The following is a 14,195-nucleotide window of genomic DNA, read 5'->3' as shown; positions in this document are numbered from 1 at the left end:
GTGTTTTTAAATATTATGTTTCTTTTTATTATAAAATTGACTTTAATTCAATAAAATATATTTGTAAAATATTAAAATATTTTTAAATATTGAAATTATTTTAGAAAATATATTATCACATTTATTTTAATATTGTATTTCTATTTATTATAAAATATTAGAGATAGTTCTTTTAGTTTATAAAACCAATGGGTATTATGGTGAAAAGGAAACCCTGGTATCACATGGTGAGTATTTTGCACAGCAAACTTGTGTGATATTTATACAATTTTTTCTCAAAACTTGTTAAGTAAGCTTTGATCTTCATAACTAGTTAAGCTAAGATGCTTTTGGAAGAGCTAAAGAGGAAGTGATCAATTAAGACAAAGAGAACGTATATTATTCACAATAGTATATGTACAAGAGAGCTTTGATAGCTTGTCTACAAGCGCTCGAGTCGCTTATTGCTCTTACTTGTTGCAAATGCTTAGTGTCATTCCCTATTTATAAAGAGGTTTGCCTTATTCTAAAGTATTCTAAGTATAGAGAGTTCTCATGGCTCGTAAAGAGCTCTTATGTCTAACAATGCCTACAGTATCCTAGAGAATTCTATGTAGAAGCTGCATGCTAAAACACTCTAGCAAATTCTGAAGACATCCTAACCAAGTACAAGTGTGCAATGCGATAGAGATGGAGCATTCTAGAGACAAGCCAAGCTAGGACATCTTGAACTTGTCAAGTTAAAAGGCTGGAAATTTTGGACAGTCCATGACACTTAGTATCCTTTTTCTTAACAGTGCTTTGAATAATTAATTGTAACAAGTGGAAATTTATAATGAATAATTAGTTATGCGAGTAGAAGTCTATGACGAGTAATTTAATTATGCAAGTCAATTTTCACTAAGTCTTGCTTTTGGAATACAAACATACTACAGATCTGAGGATGAGAAACTAGCTAGAAGTTGCGCCATTTTATTAACTTCTTTCCTTTGGGAAAATACTTCAGTGGAGTTTAAATAAGCTGTAAGTTTTATCTTGTATATTTATCTTTTATTTTCAGAATTAATTTGCATATCCTGTATGTTTAAATATTGGAAGAAAGCTTGAATGTTAATTTTATATGAAGTTAAAGGCCGGCATACGAACTCTACAATCAGCATCTGAAAAAAAATTTCTAATTACATTTTGGGATTTATTAAGTATAATTTTTTTTTTTTGGGAGTAAAGAAAGCATAATTTTTTTTTTTTGGAGTAAAGAAAGCAAATAAGAAGCTGTGGATCTGTTTATTTTGTTTAAGAAGAAGATCATTAATTTCCAAATCAGAAGCATTCTCTTATTAAGTTTTTATATCAGTGATTTGTTGTCTTTAAACAATATTTTGGTACAATTTATTGTCAACTAATTTTAATTAATAAATTTCCCTAGCACCATTGCACAAAATAAAAAAAGAAAAGAAAAGAAAAGTTATTATGATTTCAGAACGGGTTTGAGAGTCTTCAAATCTGTGGGTGTTTAGTTAGCATGTCGATGATCGGTTTCCAAACATGGTGGGCTGTGGGTGTGATATATATGTGAATTTTTTTATTTAAAAAAAATGTCAAAAGGAGGTTTTCTCACCCTCTTTCCTGGTGTTGAGTTTTAGAGGGTCTTTAGGTTAGGTTTAAGCCCATTAAAAAAAAAAAAAGGCTACAAGATTTCATCACATCTTTCAGCAAGAAAATCTGTAATTTGGATTACAATTGTGATAAGAATTACATGAATGTAATGCGTATATGGCAAGGATGAAATCCGTAATGTGATGCATACGTGACAAAGATCAAGACCATCACAACATGCACAGGTGGCAAGAATCAAGCCCATTATGTGATAATTGGATGACAAGAATCAAGACCATTATGGCATTCACATATGGCAATAATCAAGGCCATTATAGTCATACACATATGAAAAGTATTACAACTATTATTATTTTTTAATATGGATCCTTGATTTATGATGATTGATTATTTTTATGTTATTGAATATTTTATCTAAATTAGGCTTGAGAGCCATTTGAAATTAATAAGAATGAATTTTCTCTATAATTCTAAAAAGTATCAGTTGTTCCTAGTAAAACTTACTTTATTCCAAATTTGCAGGAACAAATAAAATGACTTCAGTAAGCAACCAAAATGTCTCTCACTGGACATATGATGTCTTTCTAAGCTTTAGAGGAGCAGACACCCGTAAAATCTTCATAAGTAATCTATATGCTGCTTTGAATGGGAAAGGAATTTATGTAATCAAGGATGACAAAGAACTTGAGAAAGGAGAGTCCATTTCTCCTCGTCTCCTTAAAGCAATTGAAGCATCAAGAATTGCAATTATTGTTTTCTCAAAAAATTATGATTCTTCCACTTGGTGCTTGGATGAACTTGTTCATATTCTTGATTGCAAAAACAAAAATGCTCAACGAATGGTTTACCCAATTTTCTATGACGTGGAACCAACAGTTGTAAGGACTCAGGCTGGGAACTAAAGGAGTGCAGGTAGCTCTTCTGATTAATATGTTTATTAGTTTAATCAAACAGCATTTAACAAACTATTTTCAGCTAAAATTCTTCTGATTATTATGTCTACCTTATGATGCGCAGTAAATGAAATAATAGCTCCATATATGTATATTTGCAAATGAATAGGTACAGATGAATGTAGATTTTTCGCTAGAACATACCTAAAGATTAGCCATATATAATAACGTGTTACGTAGCCATATGTAATAACATGTTCCGTGCATTACTTCAATTTGATCTAATAAATATTGCATGGTTTGGATTTTATTCATAATATGGAATTGATTTGTTACCACGTTCATAATAACTTTAATTTAACAACACCAATCTTTCTTTGTTCTTTTCAAACTACAGGAACGAGTCAAAATTTATTTCCGATATTGTCAATCCAATATCAAGTCAAATTCGTGTAAAATCAAAGATTCTTAAGAAGCTAGTAGGAATAGACTCACGCTTGGAGGAACTGAGGTTTCTTATGGATAAAGGTCCTAGTGCTGATGTTCGTATGATAGGGATATGCGGTATGGGAGGTTTAGGTAAGACGACTCTTGCAAGAGTTATTTATGACTTGATCTCTCATGAATTTGAAGGAAGCAGTTTTCTTGCTAATGTTAGAGAAAAATCTGAAAGGGAAGGTGGTGTAATCTCTTTTCAAAGGCAACTCGTTTCCCAATTACTAAAGCTTACAGATAATAGGATATGGAATGAGGATGATGGCATTAAAATTTTAGGGAGTAGGCTGCAACACAAGAAGGTTCTTCTTGTTATTGATGATGTGGTTGATTCAAAGCAATTAGAATATTTAGCTGGAAAGCATGGGTGGTATGGTTCAGGCAGTAGGATCATCATAACATCAAGAGATGAAGGTTTGTTAAAGACAAATGGAGTGGATGAAGTGCATAAGCCTAATGGACTAAACTACAATGAAGCTCTTCAACTCTTCAACATGAAAGCTTTTAAAACCAATCAGCCTTTGGAAGAACGTGTGCAGCTATCTGAACGTTTTGTAAATTATGCTGGTGGTATTCCATTAGCTATCGAAGTTTTAGGTTCTTTTTTGAATGTTAGATCTGTGGATCAATGGAGAAGTACCCTGGAAAGACTTCAAAGAGATCCTCCAAATAAGATTATGAGTATACTTCAAATAAGTTTTGACCGACTACAAGATTCTGAGAAGAAAATATTTCTTGATATTGCATGTTTCTTTAAAGGGAAAAATAGAGATTATGTAACAAAAATTCTAGAGGGATGTGGTTTTTTCCCTGTCATTGGAATAGAAGTTCTTATTGAAAGATCTCTTTTAATAGTTGATGACGACAACACACTGGGGATGCATGATTTGTTACAAGAATTGGGACAACTGATTGTCACGAGACAATCCCCCGAAGAACCTGGGAAACGCAGCAGATTATGGAAGGAAAAAGAAGTACGCCAGGTGTTGATAGAAAACACAGTAAGTGAATTATTAAATGAAAAACGTGTTGATGCTTGCTACTTTATTTTTCCCGATTACATCTCTAACGAATTTTCAACATCTTGACATTATGTTTTTTATTTACTTATTGTTTGCTTATAATTTTTAGGGAGGTGAAGTAATGGAAGGAATAATAGTTAATGCCTACTTTCCTGAAAATGAGGTTTACTTAAGTGCAAGTGCTAAAGCATTTTCGCAGATGACCAACCTAAGACTGCTCAAAATCAGTAATGTGCAACTTCCTGAAGGCCTAGAATACCTCTCTAACAGGTTGCAATTACTTGATTGGCATCGGTATCCTTTGAAATCTTTGCCATCAAATCTGCAATTGCATAAAACTATTGAATTTAAAATGTGCTACAGCCGCATTGAAGAATTATGGAAGGGAATCAAAGTAAGATCAATAATTTTGTCAATAATTTGAATTTTTTCTGTGAATAATCGTTGATAGTATTATAGTTTTATATAAATTAAGAAATATCATTTTTTCCTGCTTTTGTTTTCAACAGCCTTTAAACATGCTGAAAGTCGTGAAACTCAGCCATTCACAGGCCTTGATTAAAACACCGAACTTCACAGAGGTCTCAAATTTAGAGGAGCTGGATCTTGAAGGATGTACAAGGTTGCGTGAAATTCACCCATGTTTACTACTTCACAGTAAGCTTATCATATTGAACCTGAAAGATTGTACAAGTCTTACAACTCTTCCAGGCAAGATTTCTATGAAATCGCTTAAAACGCTCGTTCTTTCTGGTTGCTCGAAACTGATAAAGAAGTTTCTAGAGTTTGATGGAAATATGAATGATCTGTCAGAACTCTGTTTAGACAGAACAACTATTGAAGAGTGCCATTATCAATTCAACATCTAACTGGACTTACTTTGTTGAATTTGAAAGATTGCAAAAATATCAAGAGTCTTCCAATTTCTTTAACAAGATTAAAATGCCTAAGAACTCTTAAGCTCTCTGGTTGCTCGAAGTTTAGGAAGTTTCCAGAGATTTGGGGAAGTATGAAAGATCTGACGGAGCTCTTCTTAGATGGAACTTCCATTACAGAAGTGCCATCTTCTATAGAACTTTTGACCGGACTTCAATTGTTAAATTTGAATAACTGCAACGATCTAGTGAGACTTCCCAGCGGTATAAATGGTTTGAAATCTCTTCAAACTCTAAATCTCTCAGGATGCTCCAAACTTGAAAATGTGCCAGAGACGCTTGGGCAAATAGAAAGTCTGGAAGAACTTGATATAAGCGGAACAGCTATAAGACGACCTGCATCCTCCATTTTTCTTATGAAGAATCTTAAAACTCTTATCTTTTTCTGGGTGCTATGGACAACCGTCGTCTACATCATGGCATTTGCAATTTCTCTTCAATTGGATGCGAAGGAGTTCAGACCTACGGGCTTTGAGGTTGATTTCTCTGTCAGGTTTGTGCTCTTTAAGCAAATTGGATCTCAGTTACTGTGATCTAGGGGAAGGAACAATCCCGAGTGATATTGGCAACTTATACTCATTAAAAAAATTGTATATGAGCGGAAACAATTTTGTTTCGCTATCGGCAAGCATTGATTGTCTTTTTAAGCTTGAAATATTGGTGTTGGAAGATTGTAAAAGGCTTCAATCTCTGCCACAACTTCCACCCAGCGTAAAGAAAGTTAAAGTGAATGGTTGTGCTTCGTTGGTGACATTGTTAGGTGCATTAAAACTGCGCAAGTCCTATTGCACATTAATTAATTGTATAGGCAGCTTGAAATTGCTCGGAAACAACGGTCTGGAATTTTCAATGTGTTAAGGAAGCTCATGTTGCAGTCAAAGGATCAGCTTAGTCAGCACATGTGAGTCAAAGCAGAAATCATCAGAGTCTGTTAAGAAGCTTTGCTAGCTCAGCAAGTTTGTTGTAGCATGCTTTTCATTCTGTTTTGTAGTTATGCTTACTTAATAAGTTTAGCTCTCTGATTCTAGTTTTTGTATATAAGCTAATTGTGATTCACTTTTGTTTAGTTATCGAGAATGATATAAAATAAAACTTCAGAGTATTCATTTCATTTTCTTAGTTCCCAAACACATTTTACAGTTGCAAATCTTAACTTTCAAACATGGTATCAGAGCCAAACAGAGCAAGCTCTAGTAATCAACAAATGAATTCCAGAAATATAACAGCAGCAAATATAAGTCAGATCAATTTTTCATTCAATACTCCGATCAAGTTAGATAGATCCAATTATCTGCTTTGGCGATCACAAGTGCTAGCATCGATCAGAGGAAATCGATTGGAAGGCTTCATAGATGGAACCAAACCAGCACCAGAAGAAAAGTTGCTACTCGCTAGAGCTGATGGATCTGCTCAAGAAATCGATAATCCAGAATATCAAAATTGGAGGTCACAGGACCAAACCTTACTTGGATGGCTATTATCAGCAATCAATGAAGGTAATCTTAGTCTTGTTATTAATTGTGTAAGCTCGTTTGATGCATGGAGAACCTTAGAGAAGAAGTTTGGAGTTCAATCTGAAGCTAGAGTACTTCAGCTTAGATATGAGTTGAATACAATAAAGAAAGAGGCATTAAGCATTGAAGATTACTGTATTAAGATGAAATCTATAGCTGATAAACTCATTAGTGCTGGTAGTCCAATAACAGAGAAAGATTTGATGTTAACAATACTAAATGGATTAGGATCAGGCTATCGTGATATAGCAACTTTCATAACTGGTTCTAAAATGGAATTTGATGATGCTTATGCATTGTTGTTAACATATGAAACCAGGCTTGAACAAGAACAGGATGATAAGAATATGTTTAATGCAAACTATGCCTATGCTAACACATGTTATCCTAGAGCTTCTATGGTCAAGCTAGAGGTAATTTCAGAAGAGGTGGATATGTTGGTGGTAGTTTTGGTAATTTTGGTAATAGAACTCATGGTTTTGGAAGAGGAAATTTTGGTCCACAAAGAGTGTTTAATGGAAACTTCAGGAGTGGAAATGGCAGAGGACAATTTCCTGGTCAAAATAGTGCTCATAATTTTTCTTCTCAGACACCAAGAAATATAACTCCATTCACTAGAAATGGATTTGTTGGAATGAATGGATCAACAGGATCTACTGGAGCTATAGAAGAAACTACTTGTTAGATCTGTTTCAAAGTTGGTCATACAGCTGACATCTGCTGGCATAGGTTTATAGAAGACTATACTCCTACTCTAAGAAATTTCAATAAGGGAAAAGGGCCAAGATCTGCATACTTTGCTAATTTTGAGAGTTTCAACTCACATCCCAGCTGTAAAGAATATGATTGTTTCAACTATTTGCCACCAAACTTTCACCTCTGATAATTCTCTCTCTGTTGAATTCTGTGGAAATTTTTGTTTTGTAAAGGACATGAAGGGACAGGTTCTTCTACAGGGCTCTGCTGAGAAAGGTCTCTACAAGCTACTTTTGAAACCTAAGCCTCAATCTTCCTCACCTACATCTCATCTGTCACAATCTCAGATAAATAAGCCAGTTTCTATGCTTTCAGTTTCAAATGTGTCTTCTATTCATCAAAATTGTAGTGCTTTTACTACAACTTGTAATAACTCTTTTTCAAATGATTGTAATAAAAAACCTGATGATCTGACCTTATTGCATAGAAGGTTTGGTCATCCAAATTCAGCAATATTGATGCATTTGCTTAAGTCTTGTAAGCAATTTAAAGTCTCTTCTAAAACTCTTTCATCTTCTCTCTGTGATGCTTGTCAATTAGGAAAGACTCATAAACAACATTTTCCCATTATTGAAACTAAAAGCACACAAGTACTGGAACTGATATATACTGACATTTGGGGGCCTTTACCTACTGTTTCTAGGAATGGATACAAAGACTATATCAGTTTTGTGGATGACTACAGTAGATACACTTGGATTTATCCTCTCAAGCTTAAGTCAGATGCTCTTGCAGTCTTTAAACTCTTTAAACTCCAAGTAGAAAACCAGTTCAGTACAAAAGTCAAGATGTTGCAATCTGACTGGGGGGGGAGAATATAGAGTGTTCACTAATTTCTTGAATCAAAATGGGATCATATTTCGACATTCATGTCCATATACTCACCATCAAAATGGTTTGGTTGAGAGAAAGCATAGACATATAGTAGAACTGGGATTGACACTATTAGCTCAAGCTGATCTGCCCTTTAGATTTTGGTGGGATGCTATTCACACTGCAGTTTATCATATAAATAGATTACCTACCCCTGTGCTAAAGTTTGTGTCTCCTTATGAGAAATTATTCAAACACAAACCAGATTACAGTTTCTTAAAATGTTTTGGTTGTCTTTGTTATCCATATTTGAGGGATTTTAACAAGCATAAGTTTGATTTTCATACAAGAAAATGCATCTTTATTGGATACAGCCCATCTTATAAAGGTTACAAGTGTTTGACAAGTTCAGGAAAGGTTCATATACTTAGACATGTGATCTTTGATGAAACTACATTTCCTTACCTGACCAACAACATCTTTTCTTCTTTTGAAAACACATCCTCATCTGAGATTCCTGTGTCATCCTTTACTCGGAAACAAATTTTTCATCTATCAACACTCTCTACCTCTGATAGCAGTCTTGAAGAAAATTTCTCAGCAGACTCAGCAAGAAGTGAACAGGTATCTTCATCATCTTTACATACAAATATTTTACATCATGAGATACCTAATCATTCTTTGACAGAATCTTCATCACCTCACATAGCTTCCCAACAACAATTTGAGCCACAGATTACTATCCCTGATGCCTTAAACACAAACCAGACTCAGAAACCTTTTCACCAAATGATTACCAGATCCAAATCTGGTATCTTCAAGCAAAATTATATACAGCAGCTTTAGTCAATAAAGAACCTAATACAGTCCAAGAAGCTCTCGGTGATAAGAACTGGCATCAAGCCATGAGTGATGAGTATGAGGCTTTAATCAGGAATAAGACTTGGTTATTACTTCCATCTTCAGCTGAACACAAAGTTGTAGGCAAAAAGTGGGTGTTTAGAGTCAAACAAAACAGTGATGGAAGCATAGCTAAGTATAAAGCTCGGTTAGTTGCAAAAGGTTTTCAACAAATAGAGGGTGTAGATTACTTTGAAACATTCAGTCCTGTTGTAAAATCTTTTACAGTGAGAATTATGTTGAGTTTAGCTGCAATGCATAAGTGGACAATTAGGCAAGTGGATGTAAATAATGCATTCTTAAATGGGGAGTTGACAGAAGATGTTTATATGTGTCAACCTGAGGGGTTTGTTGATCTGCAGAAGCCTAGCTATGTCTGCAAACTAAAGAAGGCGTTATATGGCTTAAAACAAGCTCCAAGAGCTTGGTATGATAAATTGAGAGATAGTTTAGTTACCAAGTGGAGATTCAGAAAATCAAGAGCTGATACATCCTTGTTATGCAAAGGAAAACAGGGCTCAATAATTTTTTTTTTGATATATGTTGATGATATACTGATCACAGGTCCTAATAGTGCTGAGCTAGAGCAATTTATTTTGGAATTCAGTCAAGTGTTTGCTCTGAAAGACTTGGGGAAATTGTCATATTTTCTTGGTATAGAAGTTTCTTATGCTGCAGATAATATTTACCTGTCTCAAAGAAAATATATTAGGGATCTGTTGAGTAAAGCTGACATGTTAGAGTGTAAAGGGTGTGACACTCCAATGGTGACAGGAGTAAAGCTCCAGAAAGAAGCTAAGGGTCATTTGGGTCAATATGTTGAAGATCCTACTGGTTACAGAAGTCTTGTTGGAGGGTTGCAGTATTTAGTTCTAACAAGACCAGAAATAGCTTATGCAGTACACAAGCTAAGTCAGTATGTGTCAGCACCTACACTTCAACATATCCTTGCATGCAAAAGAGTTCTTAGATATCTAAAGGAGACTGAAGATTTTGGTTTAAAGTTTTCCACAGAAGGAGAAATGAAGCTCTCAGGTTACACTGATGCAGATTGGGCTTGTGACATTGATGACAGGAAATCAACAAGGGCTTATTGCATTTATTTGGGAAGTAACTTGATATCTTGGTCATCCAAGAAACAGTCAGTGGTTGCTAGGTCCAATGCAGAGAGTGAGTACAGAGCCCTTGCAGCTGCAAGTGCAGAAATTTCATGGATTCAGTCACTGTTTGATGAACTTGGTATTGAATGTTCCTCTCTTCCTATGATCTGGTGTGATAATGTCAGTGCAATAGAACTAGCTAAGAATCTTGTCTATCATTCAAGAACAAAACATATTGAATTAGACATGCACTTCATTAGAGATAAAGTCTTAGCTAAAGAACTGGAAATCAGATACATTCCCAGTGAAGAGCAGATTGCAGACATCTTGACTAAGCCACTCACTTTTATCCATTTCAATTATTTTCGAGCCAAACTCAATGTGCAAACATGCTCCTTGAGTTTGAGGGGGGATGTTAAGGAAGCTCATGTTGCAATCAAAGGATCAGCTTAGTCAGCACATGTGAGTCAAAGCAGAAATCATCAGAGTCTGTTAAGAAGCTTTGCCAGCTCATCAAGTTTGTTGTAGCATGCTTTTCATTCTGTTTTGTAGTTATGCTTACTTAATAAGTTTAGCTCTCTGATTCTAGTTTTTGTATATAAGCTAATTGTGATTCACTTTTGTTTAGTTATCGAGAATGATATAAAATAAAACTTCAGAGTATTCATTTCATTTTCTTAGTTCCCAAACACATTTTACAGTTGCAAATCTTAACTTTCAAACACAATGCTACGAGAGTACCTTAAGGTCAGTCTCTCACTCCGTGTCTTCCAGCTATGCCGTAATGATGCCCGAAAATTAAGTAATGATATGGACTCCTTAATTTTTTATTTTTTGGTTGCAGGAACTGTCAGATCAAAGAAATTTTTTCTTCATTGTTGTTCCAGAAGCGAAATTCTCAAGTGGTTCATGTATCAGAATGAGGGTTCATCAATTACTATCAGAAGGCCTTCATATTTGTATAATAAGAATAGGGTTGTGGGATATGCTATTTGCTCTGTTTTTCATGTCCCTAAACATTCAACTGGTATCAAATTATGGCATTCATATCCCACACATCAATTGCACTGCGAAATGGTCGGTTCTAATACCTTTTAGTTTGTAGATTTTAGAGAGATATTTGGTCATTGTGGGTCAGACCATCTTTGGCTACTCTATTTGTCTCGTCAACGCTGCTATGATACTAATTGGCATTTTGAATCTGATCATATTGAGTTGTCGTTTAAACCTCAGTCAGGTCCTGGATTGAAGGTGAAAAGGTGCGGTTTCCATCCAGTTTATATGCACGAAGTCGAGGAGTTTGACCAAACAACAAAGAAATGGACTCGCTTTACTTCTTATAATCTGAACGAATTCCATCACAATTTTGTTGGATCAAATTCGGAAGTAGCCACAGCATCAAAGCGAAGCCGAGCAGAAAATATTGGGGCAACTGAAGCCAGTGGCAGTGGCTGCTGTGATGATGTTGAAGAGCCACTTCTTAAAAGATTTAGACAACTCGAATGAAGGGCAAAGCCTGCTTGTTACTTATTCTCTGCATTTATGTGAAAGTATGCATCTCGATTTCAATAATTTATTTTCTTTTCATATGGTATTTCATTTGCTTTCTTTTTATTTATTTACTATATCTTCTCTTGCAGTTTTGTTTTTTTTTTTTTGGGTTAAATCACAAGAAAATGCTCGACTAGGGTGAAATAGTTGGTCAGAATCAAAATATGTCTTGCAAGAATCAAAATTGCATTCGTGCACGATCAAATTGAAGCTTTGAATTTTGTGATTTCTCATGAGCTGAAAATTAAAGAAGGGGAAAAAAAATAAAGGACTGAAGTAAACCTCTGCTTTATATTCTTATTATGCCTGTTTCATTGCAGCATTGTCTCTTCTTGAAGCTCTCTCATTTTTTGAATACATAATTGACGAATTGTAGCATCGATACGAGTAAACAGTAAACTAATTAGGCCATCTCAATCTGATTGATTTTTTTCTTTTTTTTTTCTTTGGTACAGTCATATGTCTCAAACGGACACTTAGAACTTATGTCTTCGGAAAGATGCTCTATTTATCCTACACAACTATCCTACATCAATTGCATTGCTAAGAGTGAACAATAAACTAATAATTAGGTCATTGCAATCTGATTATTATTATTTTTACTTTTGATATGCAGCTTCTGCTGTTCTTTCTATTTGAGTAGCTCAGCTAAGCTTATTCTAAATTATATAGCACTTGAAGCTGATATGGATTTTCCTTTGTTGAGATTCTTACTTAATTTTTTTAGATTTTACTTGAATAGCTCCAGCGCCTTCTGAGTTTTAGTTATCAACATTATAAATTAAACCAATACCAAGTCTGACAAAATGCTGCAAATTAAATAAACTGTACAAATTAAATTGTTAAACAAACTGTATAAATTAAATTGCTTTATAGAGGAAAATGAGATTGAATGACCAGTGTTTAGGTTAAATTTACTCTTGTTAGTTTCAGAGATGGATGAAGTGAAATTATCAATACTACTTATATTTTATGTAAGGATCTATCAAATAAATGTATTCGGCAAAAAATTATTGTTCATAAGGATCGTATCACATATTTGACCAAAAATATATTCGGCAAAAAATTATTGTTCATAGCCGCTGACAGGTAGTGTCACAACATCTTAGCATCCCCAAGGCCCATTCCCATCTGATGGTATTGGAATTTTGTTGAATTTTACTGTGCTTATTTAATTTGGGCTTTTCGACTTTGGTTGAGCCTTGGCACCCCTGTAATCTTCTCATAAAGCCACGCATTGGAAGGATGAAAGACAAGTATGTAGATGATCGATCTCGAGTTATATATTACATGGAATTGCAGGCCAAGCTCAAGAGAGGAACTGGCGAATGGAGTCTGATCCAATAATATAAATTGAGGGGTGTGTTTAAAAGATTTGTAAACTCGCTGAGGTTAGCTCGTAATAACTCGAAAGTTGTCAGGCGTGTATTTGCTTAAACTGAGACTTCTGTATTTAGCGGGAAAAGCTGTTATTGGCGTTGCTGTCTTGGTCAAAAGAAATGGTTAGAAAAAGTGTTGGTTGACTTTTCTGGGTTTGTTAGCTGAGCGTTAGGCAGTCTTTCTAGGCTTGATGACTCTGTAAGTACTGTGATTTAGGAAGCAAATGAGGTATAGTTTTAAAGATTGTCGGTTGATTTCTTTAGGAAAGAAAGAGCATGAAACTCTCTTCTTGTTCTTCAATTTTTCTAGTTTGTGCTATGTTCTTGATTGATTGTTCTAATTAATCTTACTTTTTTTCTTCGACCTGAAATATTTGCGGTTGTTCAAGATCAAAGGTATTGATTCGTCATTAACCAATCATCGTGCGGTGCTATAGAATCTGATATTACGACAGTTTTGCTTTAAGAGAAGATTTATGTGCACAGAACAGAGGCCTTATAGCAAAATTATAGCAAAATGTAATATGAAAATATCAACACAATGCTCAATAGTTTACGTGCTTCGGTGCCACAGAAGCAACCTACATGCACGGGAGAAGAGTGGAGGATATATTTCTTATTCATATTGGAAAGTTAATAACAATCCAGTATATAAAGCAATTACATGAATCAAAAAATGGAAGGTAGTAACGGTCCACTGCAGCAAGAATGAGAGCTGGCAATCACTGTCAATCTTCCATAATATTTGGCAAATCAATCACTGCTTGATTACCTCTTCTCCACCAACACTCCCCCTCAAGTTGGTGCGAAAATATCGATGGAGCCCAACTTGAACAATATCTCTTGAAATCTGGATGCTGTTAAGCCTTTTGTAAAAATATCGGCTAGTTGTAAATTACTAGAAACAAATGGAGTACAAATTATACCAGCTACCATTTTTTCTCGAACGAAGTGGCAGTCTACTTCAATATGCTTTGTTCGCTCATGAAAAACTGGATTAGAAGCAATGTGTATAGCTGCCTGATTATCACAGAATAATCGACTTGATTCTGTTGTAGGGAAGCTTAAGTCCTTCAATAAGGCTCTCAACCAAATAATTTCACTAGTAGTAGTAGTAGACATAGCACGATATTCTGCTTCCGCACTAGACTTAGCCACAACATTTTGCTTCTTACTCTTCCATGTGACCAAATTTCCTCCAACAAAAATGCAATATCCTGTTGTAGATCGACGGTCAATTG

The 14,195-nt window shown here is 34.8% G+C and overlaps 1 protein-coding gene across 1 annotated transcript; it reads left to right on the top strand.

The window, feature by feature from the left end:
- The first annotated feature begins 2,129 nt into the window (after positions 1 to 2,129).
- Positions 2,130 to 5,846, top strand: LOC127900696 (TMV resistance protein N-like). Its single transcript, XM_052435892.1, has 6 exons — positions 2,130 to 2,380; positions 2,887 to 3,985; positions 4,116 to 4,400; positions 4,516 to 4,814; positions 4,991 to 5,434; positions 5,750 to 5,846. Exons 1-6 carry the CDS (start codon positions 2,130 to 2,132, stop codon positions 5,844 to 5,846), a joined length of 2,475 nt encoding a protein of 824 aa, XP_052291852.1.
- The last annotated feature ends 8,349 nt before the right edge of the window (positions 5,847 to 14,195 follow it).

This window comes from Citrus sinensis, chromosome 3 (assembly GCF_022201045.2).
Source record: "Citrus sinensis cultivar Valencia sweet orange chromosome 3, DVS_A1.0, whole genome shotgun sequence".
Taxonomy (NCBI): Eukaryota; Viridiplantae; Streptophyta; class Magnoliopsida; order Sapindales; family Rutaceae; genus Citrus; species Citrus sinensis.
The sequence above is the reverse complement of the archived record's forward strand: the minus strand, read 5'-3'. Positions and strand labels throughout refer to the sequence as shown.

Bases quoted from the DNA above. Each gene is read 5' to 3' on its own strand.
- LOC127900696 (XM_052435892.1), top strand. From the start codon at position 2,130: ATGACTTCAGTAAGCAACCAAAATGTCTCTCACTGGACATATGATGTC. The intron at 2,381-2,886 runs GTGCTTGGATGA...TTCAAACTACAG, and splicing joins AATTATGATTCTTCCACTTG to GAACGAGTCAAAATTTATTT. The intron at 3,986-4,115 runs GTAAGTGAATTA...TATAATTTTTAG, and splicing joins AGGTGTTGATAGAAAACACA to GGAGGTGAAGTAATGGAAGG.